Consider the following 17,503-nt stretch of genomic DNA (forward strand, 5'->3'; position numbering starts at 1 on the left):
AGACAGCCATCCTGTCCTAACTAACCAACTTATTTGGCAGCGAATACCTTCCAAAACTAGTTAAGAGTCTTAATACAAAAGCCATTTTTTCATTGCAGCAGAGCAACAAACACTTACGTCGCAGTGCACCGATATAACTAAGGCTTCCTATGTTGAGCCGCAGTTATATTGAATATTTCACCATGTTAAGACCGTCATCCTGTTGCAACTTCTCATCATTTTGGCAGCAAAAACCCTTATATTCTAGTTAAAAGTCCAATTATAAGATTTTCATTGCAGCAGAGCAACAAACACTTGTATCACAGTGAGCCGATATTACAAAGTCTTGTAATATCCTGTGATGAACCGGGTTTATATAAAATATCAATTTCTTTCCAAGTTAAGACCGTCATCCTGTCCTAACTACACAACCTATTTTGCAGCAAATACCCCTGAATTCTAGTTCAGAGTCTGAATGCAAAAAACATGTTTTCATTGCAGCATAGTAACAAACGCTTGTGTCGCAGTGCACCGATATTACAAAGACTAGTAATATCCCCTTCAGTTTGGAACCGTCCGTGTTTACAAACACGCTTGTTTCTTTTATGAGGTGTATGTAATGTGTGTTATGTAATTGTGAAGCGCAATAGAATATTTTATAATTTTTGCGCTATAGAAATGCTTTATCTTTGTATTTGTGTACGTGTACCACCAAGAGAAAAAGAAGATTATGGAAAATCCATGCCCCTAAAATAATGTAAAATACCCTGTTTATCAACATTTGTGATGGAACCTTCTAGAAAACCATAAAATATAAAAAAACTTGTTGACATTCATGATGTCTCAAAAGTTGGACAGACTATCTCGTGTTTTGGCCTTGTGTGTGCGCGCGCGCGCGTGTGTGTGGTGTGCACGTCTGCGTGCTGTGGGTTTCGTTTTGGGGAGGCTGCATTTTTGGTACGTGGCATTACCTGTTTGACATTTGTCTTTGTTTTTTTTTACAATAAACAATGAGTCATCAATATTCAAAATAATTAAAATATGATAAAGTGAAGCATAATTGGGAATGACATAACATCATCTTAGATAAAAGAGTCAACATACACTGCAAATGTCTCAATACTCAATGAAACGAATAAAATACTGATTACTTGTGATAAAAGCACCTTTAAGTGTTGTCAGAACGATCACATTTTATCATTTAGAACATGATATATTATATGATACTAAGTATAACGAGCTATTTTATCCATTTTAAATATCAGGTACTTCAAAACCGGTTTTATGGGTCTGTTGACTTTTTACAGGAAATTTTAGAATACGTATATACATAGATAATTATGCAAACCTGCTTTAGAGACAAAAACGCTATTTAGCTTAACAAAAGTATGTGTATCAAGAATACTGAAAACACTGTCTGTTTTCATACAGAAATATTTAATTTTTGAAACATGAAAAGAAAATAAACAAACGAAAGTTCGAGTAAATGCTTTATTATCAAAGCTACATTTATAACATTTTCATTTGTCTAAACAGAGTCGCATAATTAGTGATAAAAACATGTTGATCCTGGATGTTGACTTACAGCAGTGACGTCATAACGTGATATCGTACAATTTCAAGACAAAGAAAAAAATACAACCACTGAAAATCTTTGCAACCATTTCCACAAGTAGTCTAGGAGTCGTTAGATTTACTAATAATAAAACTATTGATGTATTTTTGCATGAAATGTCTAAAATATCTATAGGCATTCATGCCTATGAGAATGTATCGACTTTGGAAAAGGGATATCGATAAATCATCATATCGAGCTCGCTAAAAGGAATATGATCTTTCACTGGTTTTAGATGCAAATGGGAATATCCGGTTCGAGGGTAACTGTCAATGGCGGAAACTCGACAGAGTCTTCTTATAGCTAAAATAGTTACCCGAGACTCAAGTATTCCCATCTACATGTACATCCAGTGGTATACTATTTTCCTGCAAACCGTATTATACACATTATAGACTTCTTGATCATAAAGCGAAACGAAATACTTTCTAACAATTTTTTTAATTGTAGCGTGTTATAAACAAAGCTCGGAAATTTAATGTCCACAAACAGAAGTCATTAGTTCTGGTTCATCTATGACATTTGTACCGTTAGGTTATGTTTTTGTTCTGTAAATTAATTCATTTTGAATCCAGAAATATGCTATATAGAATGAAGAGCATCTATCAAGAGGTTTGATTTTTATCGCACTTTACATAAAATATATACATTTTTTGTAATAAATGCATGAATCGTTTGTTGTTATTAAGAGCACGAGAGTCATCCGAGTCATGGTGTGCCAGATGGGTTTAGCAGCATAGGTAAATCAACAGAGATGCCAGTCTTGTATGTAAGAAATAATTGTACATTACTTGACAGAGTCTATGAAAGTGTTTAGAGCTGCAATCTTAGCACGCACATGTTGAAAAAAGAAAACAAAACAAAAAAATGTATAGTTATAGAAACAATTTACGGTTCATGTGCTTAACCTAATATCGAATTAAATTATCACTTCAAAGATAAAATCATGACGAAATCTTACTTTCATCGCCTCTTTTATGTTGAATTATCTCCACAATTTGTAGCAACTTTGTAAGAGCTATTTTAGTGATTACAAAAGTACAAATGACGTCAGTACATTAACATTATCTTTACAATTTGTAACAACTTTGTAAGAACTATTTTAGTGATTACAAAGTACAAATGACGTCAGTACATTAACATTATCTTTACAATTTGTAACAACTTTGTAAGAACTATTTTAGTGATTACAAAAGTACAAATGACGTCAGTACATTAACATTATCTTTACAATTTGTAACAACTTTGTAAGAACTATTTTAGTGATTACAAAAGTACAAATGACGTCAGTACATTAAAAATCATTCCTGTTTCACTTCAGCTATCATATACATAAAAGAAGTATAAAGAATTCATATAAGAAAATGAGGCTCAGTTCTTGGAAATTTTCAAATGTTAATGACAACATGTTTAATAATATGTGTTCGTAACAGTGATGTCTTATCTAAAATAATTTGTAAATGTAAATGTTAGTTACACTAGGACAAAAGTTTTTTCAGTTACCACAGGTATAAGTATGTATAAAAATACAATATCAAACGACGTTTCATCTTCCAAAATCAACTAAAAGGAGCTCTCTGTGTCAAAAAGCTTCTTTTCGATTTCAGTATTTGATAACATATAGCCCTTACCATGCTGGACACGATTGATTCCGACTTTACAACCAGTGCAAATCATGATCAGCCATCCAGTCTGATTAAGATCTGCACTATTCGCTATTCAGCCATTTTCATTTGGCACCCCTTCTAACAGTTAATGGTACTGTCCAAACTGAAAGATGTACAAGTTCATTATAGAAATCTAGCAGGATAAGGGTTAGATAGGACGGTAAAATAGCCCCCATTAACCCTTAGTCTGCTAAATTTCTGAAATGGACTAGTCCGTCTTTAAATTTGGACAGTGCCACTTATTATTCAAAGTGGTCATCACTGAAAATTTACTGACTGAATAGCGAACAGTGCAGACCATAATCAGACTGCACGGATGTGCAGGCTGGTCTTGGTCTGCACTGTTCGCAAAGGCAGAATCACTTGCCACCAGCAGGCTAATGGATAAACAAATTTTAGAAATTGTCGGCAAGTATAAAATTCTAATAAGATGAAACAATATTTTATATTAGTAGTGGTAGTAATAGTACTAATTGTGGTAATAATGATAATAATAAAAATATATGAAAATAACATTTTGCTTTATGTTTGTTTGTTTGTTTTGGGTTTAACGCCGTTTTTCAACAGTATTTCAGGCAGTTAACCTAACCAGTGTTCCTGGATTCTGTACCAGTACAAACCTGTTCTCCGCAAGTAACTGCCAACTTCCCCACATGAATCAGAGGTTGAGGACTAATGATTTCAGACACAATGTCGTTTATCAAATAGTCACGGAGAACATACGCCCCGCCCGAGGATCGAACTCGCGACCCCGCGATCCGTAGACCAACGCTCTTACCTACTGAGCTAAGCGGGCGGGCTACATTTTGCTTTATAAATGTACAAACCCTGCAAAATATATATTTAACAATTTAAGTATAATTACTAATGCTACTAAATCTACAAACTCTACAAATTATAAAATTAACAATTAAAGTTTATATACCAATGCTACTAAATCTATAAAATCTACAAAATATTCTTTTAACAATTTAAGTATATATACCAGTGGTACTAAATCTACAAACACTACAAAATATATATTCAACAATTAAAGTATATATACCAGTGCAGCACATATTTGCATTTTACTCTCTATAAAAGGCAGGCAGAAAATAAAATAGTAGCAACAGATGAAAATTTGCCTCAGTTTTAAAACATGCACAATTAGGATTCATAATTAAGACAGCATTTTAAGGACACTCAAAGCAGTGAAAGGATATCATGCCTTAATACAACGAGTTATTTCATTTCTGAAGGATAAAAATATATGTTACATCTGAAATGAAAGAATATTCAGAGCATAAACAACTTACTTTTTTTTACAAGATTCCAGATATCAAGTGTCTCTTGAGATAAACTCTAATGTTTTCTTTTTCAAATAATTTCAACTCTCTCACCAAAACTTCGAATGCTCAATTGTACGGTAGGCGAGTTTGTTTCATAGCAAATTGTGTAAAATGACTTACAAGAGCTTGAATCTGTGTTAAATCCACGTAAAAATATTTCACACATCATGTGCGCGTGATGATAGAGTTATTAGAAATCTTGTCTTCATTTCCTGATCATTTCTTTAATCTATACCATAATATTAATATGTAACAAATGTGTTGCTGTAATGTTATTACCTGTATATGTTTAATACAAGTTGTTAGCTGTTCAAGTAACTGTTCATACTCTTCTAAACATCATTCGAGATGTAAGTAGGGATCCAAGTCTCATAAACGTCTCGTATAACATACCACTCAATTCGCAAATTCTTGTACCTGGTGTACAGTACCTTCCATTCAGATTAACAAACGTGCAAGCGGCATACCAACATCCGCCTTTCCTATCATATGCGCAGTTCAAAGTAACGTTAGGGTTAGTATCCACGTCATGATCGAAGGTACTAAATGCTGCATTATTGTTGAGAAATATTCCATTCGAGTACTCATTTATGTCTCCTGTGAAAATATTATTAAAACAATGATATCATTTGACTTGCACATATATCGCATACATTCAAATATGTCCCAAAAATATTGCGAAATAAATTGCACAGCTTTGTCAATATTAAAATGCATAATTGTGATCTTTTCAGATTTTTTCTTCTGGCACGATGTCGCCTTTTTGCTTTGTCCCTGGCGACATGGCGACAAAGCAAAATAGCAAGATTTTTTACTGATGGCGCGTTAAAAATCTCGCTATTTCGCCATGTCGCTTTGTGGTTTGTCGCTTGTCGAATTCTAAATCTCGTCTTTTCGCTCTGGCGCCCGCGGCAAAGCGAATAGATGATAACGCGCCAAAATCAGAAATTTCGTCTTTTCGCCCTGGCGCCAGCGACAAAGCGAAAAAAGCGACAATGCGCCTAAAACAAAAATTTCACCTTTTCGTATTGTCGCGGGCGACAAAGCGAAAAGGCGAAGTTGGTAGAAATCAGTCATACTAACGAAAACAGGCACCCCCTCAGACACTGTATTAGATGGAGATATTGTGGCAAGGTTTCTATAACAATGTCCGCTTCCATTCGATAAAAACTATTCATCTTTAAGCTATGGAAAACTTTCTATTCAAAAAGTAATGCAGTTTATGTGTTAATTAACCTATACTTCCGTCTCCGGCAGAAATATGAAGACTGTAATTTGAACCTGGTGATATTTCGAAATCTTGAAAAGTCTGGTAGCCTTTTGTTCCATTAGCGGCCGACACTTCGATTCTAAGTTCAGATCTGCCTTGAGAAACCAGTTCATGGAGATTTTCAAGCCCTACAAAAAATCAGTTATTGTCAATATTTTTTTTTCAATTTTTTTACAGAAGAACTTTAAACTGGCTACTTTTCTTATATTTGTTCTTATTTACATATATTTACATATTTATATATATATATAAGTTTTCTTCATTAAGAGGGAAGTAACTCCAGCAGGTTCTTTCTACACTGACATTTTTGTTTTCCCTGGCTCCTAAATAAGGTTCAGCCATCAGATAAACTGTGAATTTTAGAGGCTTAAAATTTTCATATAAAACGTTTGCATTATTTGTATAAGAATAACCATGTAGCCAGGAAGCCAGACTAACTTTTTACATGTGTATTAAATCCTGTAATCCACATCGACCGAAAGTTAACTCAAATGGCAAGTTTAAAGCTTTAATGATGTATGAAGACCCAAACTACCCTCCGGGGAAATATTTTAGGAAGGTAGTAGTGGAATTATTTTAAGTTAACTGCGCGTGCAAAACATATGGAAAAAATATAACAAATATAAACAGGATAAACTAGTAAAATAATCGCATGTGTGGCGTAAACTCGAGAGGAAAAGTAACGCAAAGAGTAACGCAAAGAGCAACATTGGAAATTAGATGAGATAACCATGTGTATAAGAGATCTGGATATACTTTCTACAAGCCATGGACGACAAGATAAAGGCTAAAGATCAACAAAAAAGTAAGTTACAAACCATCGTCAATGATAGCACTTCTTGTATGGTTTATATGATTAATTATGGAGTTGAAGGCATACAATTTGATGCTGACAATATAACGTACCAAGGAGTTATTGAAAAGAAAACACATCAACTTAGAGATGTCAAAACGAGAACTTGAAAAGACTTTTACGCTACCGCTTATGAAGTTTACAGCAAATGAGAAACATGTTTTTCAGAACGTTGGAATTGGATATTCAAATAATAGTGTTTGAGGAACAACTTCAGTTCAGAAGCTGAAGAAATTATGATGGTACGAAGTACTTTTAAAGGTGCATTCCATAGTTCGATTGAATTTGGTGAAGAAAAAGGTTATTTTTGATTAAGGTGGTCAAATTATATAACTTTCAATCCTGACGCACTGATAAAGGTTATAATAAGTATATTTTTTGATATATTAACGGAATTTGACTAACTGTCGTCGACGACACTTAGTGATTGTATGAATAACACAGTAGACCTCTAGAAAAATCAAATTTTTCTAACCAAAATCTTAATGAGATTTGAATTAAGGATTATTTACATAAATATATTATATCATTCTTGGATATCAGTCTACTTTCGATTTCACTATATCTTAAGTCTTCCATAGACAATAAGCTGTAACAAAGTAACGGAATGAAATTTAAACATGAAAACTGCAAATTGCCTAGTCTGATACCATGATCTAACATTTTGTTGAATGTTGAAAATGACTTCAATATTATGGAAAGTAACTTTAATCAACATCGGGAATATCATGGAATGAATCAAGGATTATTAAAAACTAAAGTGTGCCGCTCAACACAGTTTTGAACACTGAAACAGAACCCAGGAACACAAACTGAGTTATCGAATCAATCATCAGGATTAGAAGAAGAAATCAAGCAATTTCCAGTCGGCCACGGAATACCAAGAGAAAAGTTATAAAAATCACTTCAACAATCCCCGGTATCTGTTATGGCATTTCTAAATATTACAGCCGCCAAACACCTGTTGAGAAAATATATATTGATCCTAGCCTTACCCCTTGTCTAGAAACTTGTTCAATAGAAATCGCCCAAATACGTGTTGCATTTGTGACATGCGCCTCCCATTCACATATTAAGATTATTTGTATGTTCTTACAGTGTACATTAGCATGAAATATTACAAAATGACACATGTCGTACAGAGGTAACAAATGATTACCTAACCAAAATTCTCCGTTTATATCTCCGAACCCAATTTCATATTCGGTAAAGTTCCTGTAAAAGTCAACGGATCCATCAAACGATTTTGGAAAACCTGAAAAACACGAAATGAATCTGAAACAGTATTTAATGTAGTTCTGCACGACTGAAAAACTGAAAGTAATGGCGTAACGTCATTTTTCCGGAAAACGAAGAATAAAGCCTGGATTCGGTGTACGGCAATGAAAATCATTTTATGAATTAAAAGTAACCTGTAAGTAAATTTATTACAATGCCACTGCTACTATCTTTCTAAAGTTAAAATATTATATTAAAACATCTGACACCTTAGATAATTCAAAATAATGTTTGAATTTGGTGTGAAATGTTCGGTTTGCATTAATTATGGTGAAATATCTTGAAAATATACACACGGACATTTTATGTCACCACATTTTAGGCCATATGTCACTTTACAACTAAGAGAAGTTTTATTAAAATCTGCATCGTAGAAAATTTTTCTAGTCGCAAAAATGTTATAAAGTTTGTGATTTTTTCCATAACCTCCCATTAAGAAAAAATGCACGAGAACCAAATTGTTCAATTCAGCCTAGCTATAAAAAAGCACACGACCCTATCTTTTATATTTGCTACTTTTTCTTTGTTTATTCTGAATTCTATTTTATTCTAGAAAAAAATCGATTCGAATGTGCAGAACTACCTTGAGTAATATTTCATTGTGACGATTAAAACAGCAACAATAATTTATGCAAATAATTGCGTACAATATGCTAGCAAATATGTTAGAACCAACAAAAGTGATGTCTATAGGGAACAGTCATACTTTTGGTAATGAAAGATATTAACGTGCTATATCCACATTGCCTGTATGATAACACATACAGTTTGTATTATATTACATACAATTAGTTTACATTTTTGTCTGTGGGCATCAGAGAATATTTTGAATTTTCACATAAAAACATTTGTGGCCGTGAAACAAAAGGACACATTGAGCAATGTTTATTCGCACCCTATATTGTCACAAAAATTGACTGCAGTGTAATTTCACTTTTGAAAATAATGAAAGTAAGTTGTTTTTGTAATAAATTTGACAAGCTTAAATAGTGCGGGTTATACGTGTGTTAGAGATTCACCTGGAGGGGATTACTTTTATTTACACTGTCCCATGTCTTTGGAACATGGTGGGGGTAAGAGTGAGGTTGGGTGCGCGCCATAAACCGGTTTAAGCTCCCCAGTGGTGTTTTTGCCACTGACCGTTCCAAGGCGGTGCTCCACTGTGTTCCTTTGTTTGTTCGTTTTGTCCTTGTGTGTTGACTTTGTGTGCGCGCGTGTGTGTATGCTTATTGTTCGTCTTGTCCTTATGTGTTGGCTTTGAGTGTGTGTGTGTGTGTTGTTCGTTTTGTCCTGATGTGTAAGCTTTGAGTGTGTGTGTGTGTGTGTGCGTGTGTGTGTGTGTGTGTGGTGCACGCGTTTGCGTGCTGGGGGGTTCGTTTTGAGGAGGCTGCGCTTTTGGTGCGTGGCATTCCCTGTTTGATATTTTTCTTTGTTTTTATAGAAGTGCATTTCTTTTGGATACCCTGCAAATCATAGTTCAAAATTAATTTTATCTAAGTAGCTTCACATGTTAAAAAGTGATATTAGGTTGAAATTCTGAAGTAAAATGTAAAGCATCATCCCAAATCATGGCGGCACATTGATGTATGAAGTTAATTCTTTCAACATCCGGTGTAATAATTTTTGTACAAAACTGGAATTTATTTGAGATTTAAAAGGTCACCCCTACCAATCGTGATAAAGAATGTATACAAGAATGGTTGACGTGCATTTTTCTGTCTGTCTGTCCGCCCGTCTGTCGGTCTTTAAAAAGATGGATGGGTTTATTTTTCCTCCGTTTCTTGTTATGTCAATTAAAGTGAATTTTCTATAATTTGTCCGAAATATTCAACTGATTGTTTTGTTTGTTTTATAGAGTTTTACATCACACTTTCCTATTCAGATAACCATATAACCCGTTACCTGTGGAGAATACTTAAACACTTAAAAAATTACATTTCAGTTGGTTTCTTACCTATATATTTACTGTATTTGTGAAAAGAAATTTTTGAACAAAATGTTGGGGGCCAAGGCTTATCTTGGCCCTCACATTTACAGTGGGACATAGGCATTGGCGTCCTCCATTGCTCCTATGACATGTAAGGCCTTCATCCCATAAGACCTATGTGCAAAACATTCTTTCCGGTAAAGCTGGATTTAAGTCAAGGTCGTGACTTAAAGTCTAACGTAAAAAAGGTAGATTTTCGTGTTTGTTCAGTATTTGTTATAACTGTTTTCACCTTTGACAATGACTTAAAAAGAACATTTGTAATTGTTATTTTGCTCAAATGTAGTGTGAATTATGTTTAACTCTCTATCATATGTTTACATTTTCATCTGCAGTCTGTGACAAGTATGGTCTGAAGTTTGATTTTTGCCATATGGTATACCACAAAAATTTCTTATTTGTTCTATGTATGTAAATTCAGTATATAGGCAAGCTATAGTCCTTGTCTTAGTTTCGTGTCTTGGATACTAGGAAATGGAAATGTTCTTGCAACCAACGCTGGTCCACGGTAATTTTATGTTTCCAATACCTGAACATTCTTTATCTGAAAAATGGCAACTAGCCTGTTTTGAAAATATTTTGATTTTCGGGAAAACAGTCCTTAGAGGGTTTGAACTCATACCAACGCACCTATATGAGCTACATAGACAAGTAGAACAAATCAGGTAAGAAAGTCAAATATAAGTAAGCATTGAAATCTTTTTCCCAGTTGTGTTAACATGTTTCAAACGTCCAGCTGATGCTAAGATATTAAGAAAGTAGGTCAGTAGCTCACATTCATGGTCAGTGAAAGTCAATTTTAAGATCGGTGTTTAAAACTGTATTTGTCATCCAAATTTCAGGACTACATCTTAAAAACCAAGTAAGTAGGTAAGTAGGTCAAAGTCAAGTGACCACTAATTTCTTGGTGTCATCAGGTAATTATAATCAAACAGTCTAGGAAATATGATTTTTGAAGTTTTTGATATATAACAAAAATAACAAGGGATGCCCCGGGCGTGGCCTACACTGACACCAGGGTCATGATTTGGATAAATTGATAGTTGACCACTAGACAATACTAAATATCTAAGCTCTTGGCCTTATGGCAACCATAGATCTGTATGGAATTTAATTCTTTGAACAATTTTTAAAGAAGACCATCCACGGAATCTGTGAAGGTTCATCAAAATTGGTCTGGTGGTTTAGGAGGAGATGTTTAAAGGAAAGTGTTAACGGACGGACGCACGACGGACGGACGGACAGACACCGGACGGTGAGCGTTACAACAGCTCACCCCGAGCATTTTGTGCTCAGGTGAGTTAAAACCTAATAAAATAAAAAAGTAAAATATCAAAATAATTAAGCAAATTTAAAATGAGGTTATTTGAAACTCCTACATTTCAAAACGTTCTTTAAAGAGATTCCCGTTTTGTTGTAATAAAATATTGTTTTATAAATGTAAAAACTTATCGTTTTCTAGTTATTTCAATAAAAACTGCAGTTTTTTGTAGGCATGATATTCACCTATCATAGAGTTTTAATCAAAGAAGCGATAACTCATAATATCCGTTATTATTTCAACTATTATTTTTACAACTCGTACAAGAGAGAAGGGGACTCCTTGGAGACAAGTTACGATTCTAACAGCCATAATGACAAAAAAAAAAAATAACAACAAAAAACAACAACAACAAAAAGAAACAGATAAATCATTACTGTCCATCCACCTCCATCAATCGCAACATCACAATACACCTGGATTTCTCGAAGACTTTTCCATGTTGTTATGTTGTAAACACCGTCTTTTGTTATCCTCCCTAGATTAACGACGTCAAAACAATCGGTGTAGTTATCTGTATTTGATGAATACAAGAAAGTAGAATACGACGTCGTACTATTCTATTACAAAAATTAATGTCTTATAAATTCAAAGTAATCATCAAAATCTCCCTTTAGGAAAAAACTAGAAAAACCACTTTGAAATATGGGTTGCTCTCTCGTGATATAATAATACGCATCTGAACAACTAAATATGTATTCTATTACAAAAATTAATGTCTTATAAATTCAAAGTAATCATCAAAATCTCCCTTGAGGAAAAAACTAGAAAAAACACTTTGAAATCTGGGTTGCTCTCTCGTGATATAATAATACGCATCTGAACAACCAAATATGACATATGACTTTGTACAAGAACAAATAACTGTTTGAGATATACTATTTCCAATCCTGCACGTTGATATACGTACAAATTGTGTATGCTTCATATTAACACATAGTTCAGTCTTTTTTGTTTAACAGGAAAGTAAATCTGTGTAATAAAACATATACTGAATGGCTTGCTGGTCAATGACCAAAAGAATATGACCCCTCTGGCGGCACCGATACGATTACATGTATTATAGACGGAAATAAATAGGTTTTAAAGGGTTTGTTTTTAAAATAGCTTTTTTTCATGGTCTGATGCCGTCAGTTCAGCTGAATGTCACAGGACAGAAACTTTTCTCCAAACAATTGGAATGAAAAATTAGTATGAAATATTATTTGAAGAACTTCAAAATGAGCTCCTAGACGTAATTTAATGAGTTTCTGTCCTTGAAAATGTTAGGTTCTATATCTATAACCTGTTGTGTCATGTTAGACGTCAAAAGTATATTAAAATCAGGTCTTCACAACGTGCTACTTCGAAAGGTGTATTCGTGTCTCGTAAAATCGTCCCTATGTGACATGAGATTGTGTACCGCATTACCGAAGTCATTTTTTTCCCAGTTTTTAGGACCGTCAGAGGAATTGTCATCATCCATTACTTCTTATATCACAATGAATAGATCGCAGGCTAGAAATCGTGATATAAACCCTAAATTATTTTCTCCGTTTTCATCATTAATTACCTCTTATATCACGTCGCATTGATCGCAGGCCAGAAATCGTGATATAAACCCTAAACCCTAAATTATTTCCTCCGTTTTCATCATTAATTACCTCTTATATTAAATCGCATTGATCACAGGCCAGAAATTGTGATATAAACCCTAAATCAATTTCTCCGTTTTCATCATTAATACCTCTTATATTACATCGCATTGATCGCAGGCCAAAAATCGTAATATAAACCCTAAACCCTAAATTATTTCATTCGCTTTCATCATTAGTTACCTCTTATATCACACCGCATTGATCGCAGGCCAGAAATCATGATATAAACCCAAAATTATTTCCTCCTTTTTCATCATTAATTACCTCTTATATCACACCGCATTGATCGCAGGCCAGAAATCATGATATAAACTCTCTATTATTTCCTCTGCTTTCACGCATAAATGATTTCAATATTAAATATCATAAATTTTTTCGCAAAAGGTTTATGATTAATTTGATTTCATGGTAGTGCTTCATATATTCTCAATAATTTTAAACTGAACATAAAATGTGTTGCGTTTAAACAAGCAAATAAAACCAGAATCAGATTGTAATCATCAAACGGTCTGCGAAAATCACGGCATGTGCTGTTGAAATATAGTGCACTGGGTCCCAAACGTTTCACGCGCCAACGACTTTCCGGTGCACCTATCATTTATGTCAATAGACGGTTTCATTTTGTCTCTTTGTTGCATCGTTACATGCTGTTAAAACAAGGTAATTACATATCACATCCAAACGTAATTCTAGAGACATCAATTACTGATGAACCGATGATAATTGGCGAGCAGGTTGATAATAATATCTACAAATTGTTAAATCTTGGAGCAGCGCTACGCACTAATATCGATAGAGAAGGAAAGATGGACTGGATAAAAACAGCTTGTATTGGATACGCTTAGGTGATCAGGTCACATCAGAGGTACTTTATCAGTGATACGACCCTTAAAGATAATCTTGACACATTAGGATTAGACGATCATAATACGTTGTTTAGTGGTATTTTAACCCCATACTGGAAAAGGACAAGGACGATCATAACCATGAAGCCCTATCGCATTTATACCCACGGACTGAAGGAGCTTTCTTGAATACTAGTTAGATATAGAGTACATTACAATTTTTTTTTTCTAACGAGCGCTGTTAGTTGCGGTTTGAGGCGGTTTGAGGCGGCTGCGTATTTTGAACGTGTTCCTGTTAGAAATAATTATATCCTTGTTTTTTTTAATGTTTTTTTCTTGATTTCACTTTGCCTAGGTCATTATGTTATATCAAAATAATTATCTCTGTCTATATAATACATTAATCTATTACTTACCGAAGAAATCAAAATGCTAATTAAATTAAACCTAAATGTCAAATTAATTTCATTCACCACTGCCTGTTTAAAAGCAGTTCAAAATCTATCGACAGACAATGTATTGTGTGTTAAGTTAAGGTATGAAAAGGTATTATAAAAGAAACCGCTGTTAAGGAAGACATGAGCAGATTCAACTTACCATATTGTTGACAAGATGGAATATCAGACCAGCTTCCATTAGCTAAACAGTTGATTATAGCATCTCCAATGATGAAGAATCCTTCATTACATTCCAAAGAAGCAGTTGCTTGGAATGTTGTACCGGATATTCTTGATATACTGCCATTTCCAGGAATTGTTGGATGTCCACATGACACCTTTTTGCATGTCGGCATCGAGTCCCAATTTCCAGACAGATTACATTTGACAGTGTTATTACCAGACATTATATAGCCTTCTTTGCATTCAACAAAGACAATGCTATTGTATGTCGTTTCAGAGATATTCGTCATAACTGCATTTTGGACACTCTCTGGAATTCCACAGTCTATGACCTTGCAAATAGGATTCTCTGACCATTGTTCATTTGAGAGGCAAGTTAAAGTGTTGTTTCCCGTTAGCACAAACCCTTCTTTACAGTGTATCGTAACAGCTGTTTCAATGCTGATGCTTTCAGTTTCAGATTCAAACTTAATATTGTCTGACAATTGACTATTGTTGCATACTTTTGGAATACATTGCGGAGAATCATTTTAATTTCCAGTCGACAGACATGTGATAACTTTTGTGCCACTCAATTTATATCTGTCGTCACAAGTGAGTTCAATTGTGTCCCCGTAGCTTGATCCGGTGGTTTTGACGACTGTACCATTTGTGCTAAAATTTGGGCAGTGACCAGTTTCTACTTCCTTACCTACGAATGAAAGTAAAATAAGTTAAGCTAGGGAGAGTATCGTTGGAAGACACTCCTTTTGACAATTTTTTTTCTTTCAGGTATTTCATATATATCTACATCTGTTTAGTAGTATTATACGCGTAGTAGTGTACGTCCTTTTGAAGAGTACTCAATTCCTACCATAAACCTACTTTGACTAATTTTTCAGGAGGGTATATTTTCAAGCTGAACTAGGACCAAACTTTCTTTTCTTTCCTTTTTCTTTTTTCTAGAAAGTTAAACTGTTTTTCAAGACTTACTGATTAATTGTACAAAAGCGGATTTTTTATTTGATGAGCCGTTTCTTGCTGTTCAAAGTGAAGTTACCTCAGTCTGATACTAAAAGGTGCAGTGTTAGAGATCTTTGAAAATACTGAGACGCATGCGGTAAAAGTTCTGATTTCATTTTTTTCTGTATTTTGTATATAATTTAAATATACTTTTGGATGGATTTTTGACAGCAACCCGTCTACATTTTTTTTTCGTTACGGCTTCCTTTGTTGTGGGTCTACTTTACGATACATGGCTTTATGGCTGTGTTTTTGTGCTCCGTGCTTCTTGGAAATCTATCCTTATCTTTTATCTTTAAAGTTCCGAGTGGTGGCTGTATAAAGTCTCCCCGTATTTGGACCCGGATTGTTACATTTGCTGGCCCTTTGAGCTCACAGAGAACATTCAATTTTACAGTATATAAAATTGTTTTGTATGATTGCGGTAAAAATATGTACAATATATCAGAGTAAAAATAACTCTAAAAATAATATTTCAATCTTCAATGTATTATACATTTTCCGAAGATATTATGTATGTGGCGAAGTCTTACATCATATATTTAAAAAACAACAACAACAAACATAATTTAGTATTACATCCGTAAAGAAGCATTACGGTCAGGCACCCTTCATCTGTCTCATTACAAGTCATTCCATTATTTCAAAAGTAAGATGGTCGGTCATTCGTCAGATTTTATCTTTGCAATTCTATATTTTAAGCTTTCATACCCTTAGTCTTACCGTGTAGTTTAAGTAGGTAAACAATAAAACTCATGGTTGAAGTACAAACAGTGACTTTATGACAATCTTATTTAACCTTACTTGTCTGAAAGCGATATTGTTACCTATGTTACACAGTCATGAATTTTTCTTTATTTGCAATAGAATCTTGCTCATATAGAATTGACTTACCCCGACAGCTCTAACTTCACTACATGTATCTAATCACCTCGAAAATTTGCAGTTATAAACTGTACATGTACTAGGTTTCCTACATATACATGCTAATCTATAGACTTACCCTGAAAGCAAATATTTAAATATTTGTTTTATCTTATTAACCAGTTTCTTGCTATACTATTTCTGTTTGATTTAGCATTCGGACTCCAAACGCTCTAATAAACATCACTATTCAATGTCAGAATACATTGGAACTTTGCACAAATTTAGTGTATTTGGTTTCATTTTAGCTCATGCTACTGTGGAACTTTTCCGGAATACAAATATTTTTATATCTTTTACCTATCACTGGTAATACTGTTTCTGTTAAGTTCACACATTCACACACAAACTGACTCGCTCCAACAACTCTAACGTCACAGTTTAATGTCTGATCACCCTGTAACTGTGCATATGTATAATGTACTTCATGGCCTGGTCGCTCATGCTACTGATTAAAACTTTATCTGAATATAAACGATTTTATGTACATTTTTACCTCTTTAAGTTTTCTGTTAAATATACCCATTCGCACATTTAATTGACTCACTCCAAAAGCAATACAGTTACTATTTACTGTTTATTTTTACCCCAAAATTTTGCATTAATAAAGTATACTTGGTTTCCTTCTTACTCATGCAAATCAGAGAACTGAACCTGGATACGAAGGTCATTTTTAGAACTTTTTTTCTAACTTCAACTTGTAGAACTATATCTTTTTATTTATGCATTACCACACATACGTAACCTACTCCAACACCACTAACTTCAGTATCCCCCTGAAACCTTGCAAAATATAGTGAACTTTGTTTCTTACACCACATATTAATTTGTGGAACATAGCCCGAATACATTTTTTTATCTTGTTTTTACCTTATGCTGATAATACCACACATTCGCACATAAGACTTACTCAAAGAGGTCTAACCTTACAATGTCTGATCACCACCTAGAAACTTTGTACAAATAGGGGTAAGAGGTTTCCTACTTGCTACTGTGTAGAACATAACCTAAATACACGTTTTACTATCATTTTTACCTATTAAAAGTAATACTGTTTCTATTGAAATCACACATTTGCTCAAAGATTGACTTTCTCAAAGAATGTATATAACCTATCTAGAGTACAAATAATTCTTATTTTTATTTTCTTCTCTGAACACTATTTCTACTACAGTTT

At 33.9% G+C, this 17,503-nt stretch overlaps 1 protein-coding gene across 1 annotated transcript; it reads right to left on the reverse strand.

The window, feature by feature from the left end:
* Positions 1-10,187: 10,187 nt before the first annotated feature.
* Positions 10,188-14,930, reverse strand: LOC123542001 (sushi, von Willebrand factor type A, EGF and pentraxin domain-containing protein 1-like; the record flags this gene model as incomplete). Its single annotated transcript, XM_053531286.1, has 2 exons — positions 10,188-11,812; positions 14,378-14,930. Coding segments are annotated over 2 exons (774 nt in total), but the record flags the coding sequence as incomplete, so codon positions are not given.
* Positions 14,931-17,503: the final 2,573 nt, after the last annotated feature.

Source organism: Mercenaria mercenaria, chromosome 19 (genome assembly GCF_021730395.1).
Source record: "Mercenaria mercenaria strain notata chromosome 19, MADL_Memer_1, whole genome shotgun sequence".
Classification (NCBI taxonomy): Eukaryota; Metazoa; Mollusca; class Bivalvia; order Venerida; family Veneridae; genus Mercenaria; species Mercenaria mercenaria.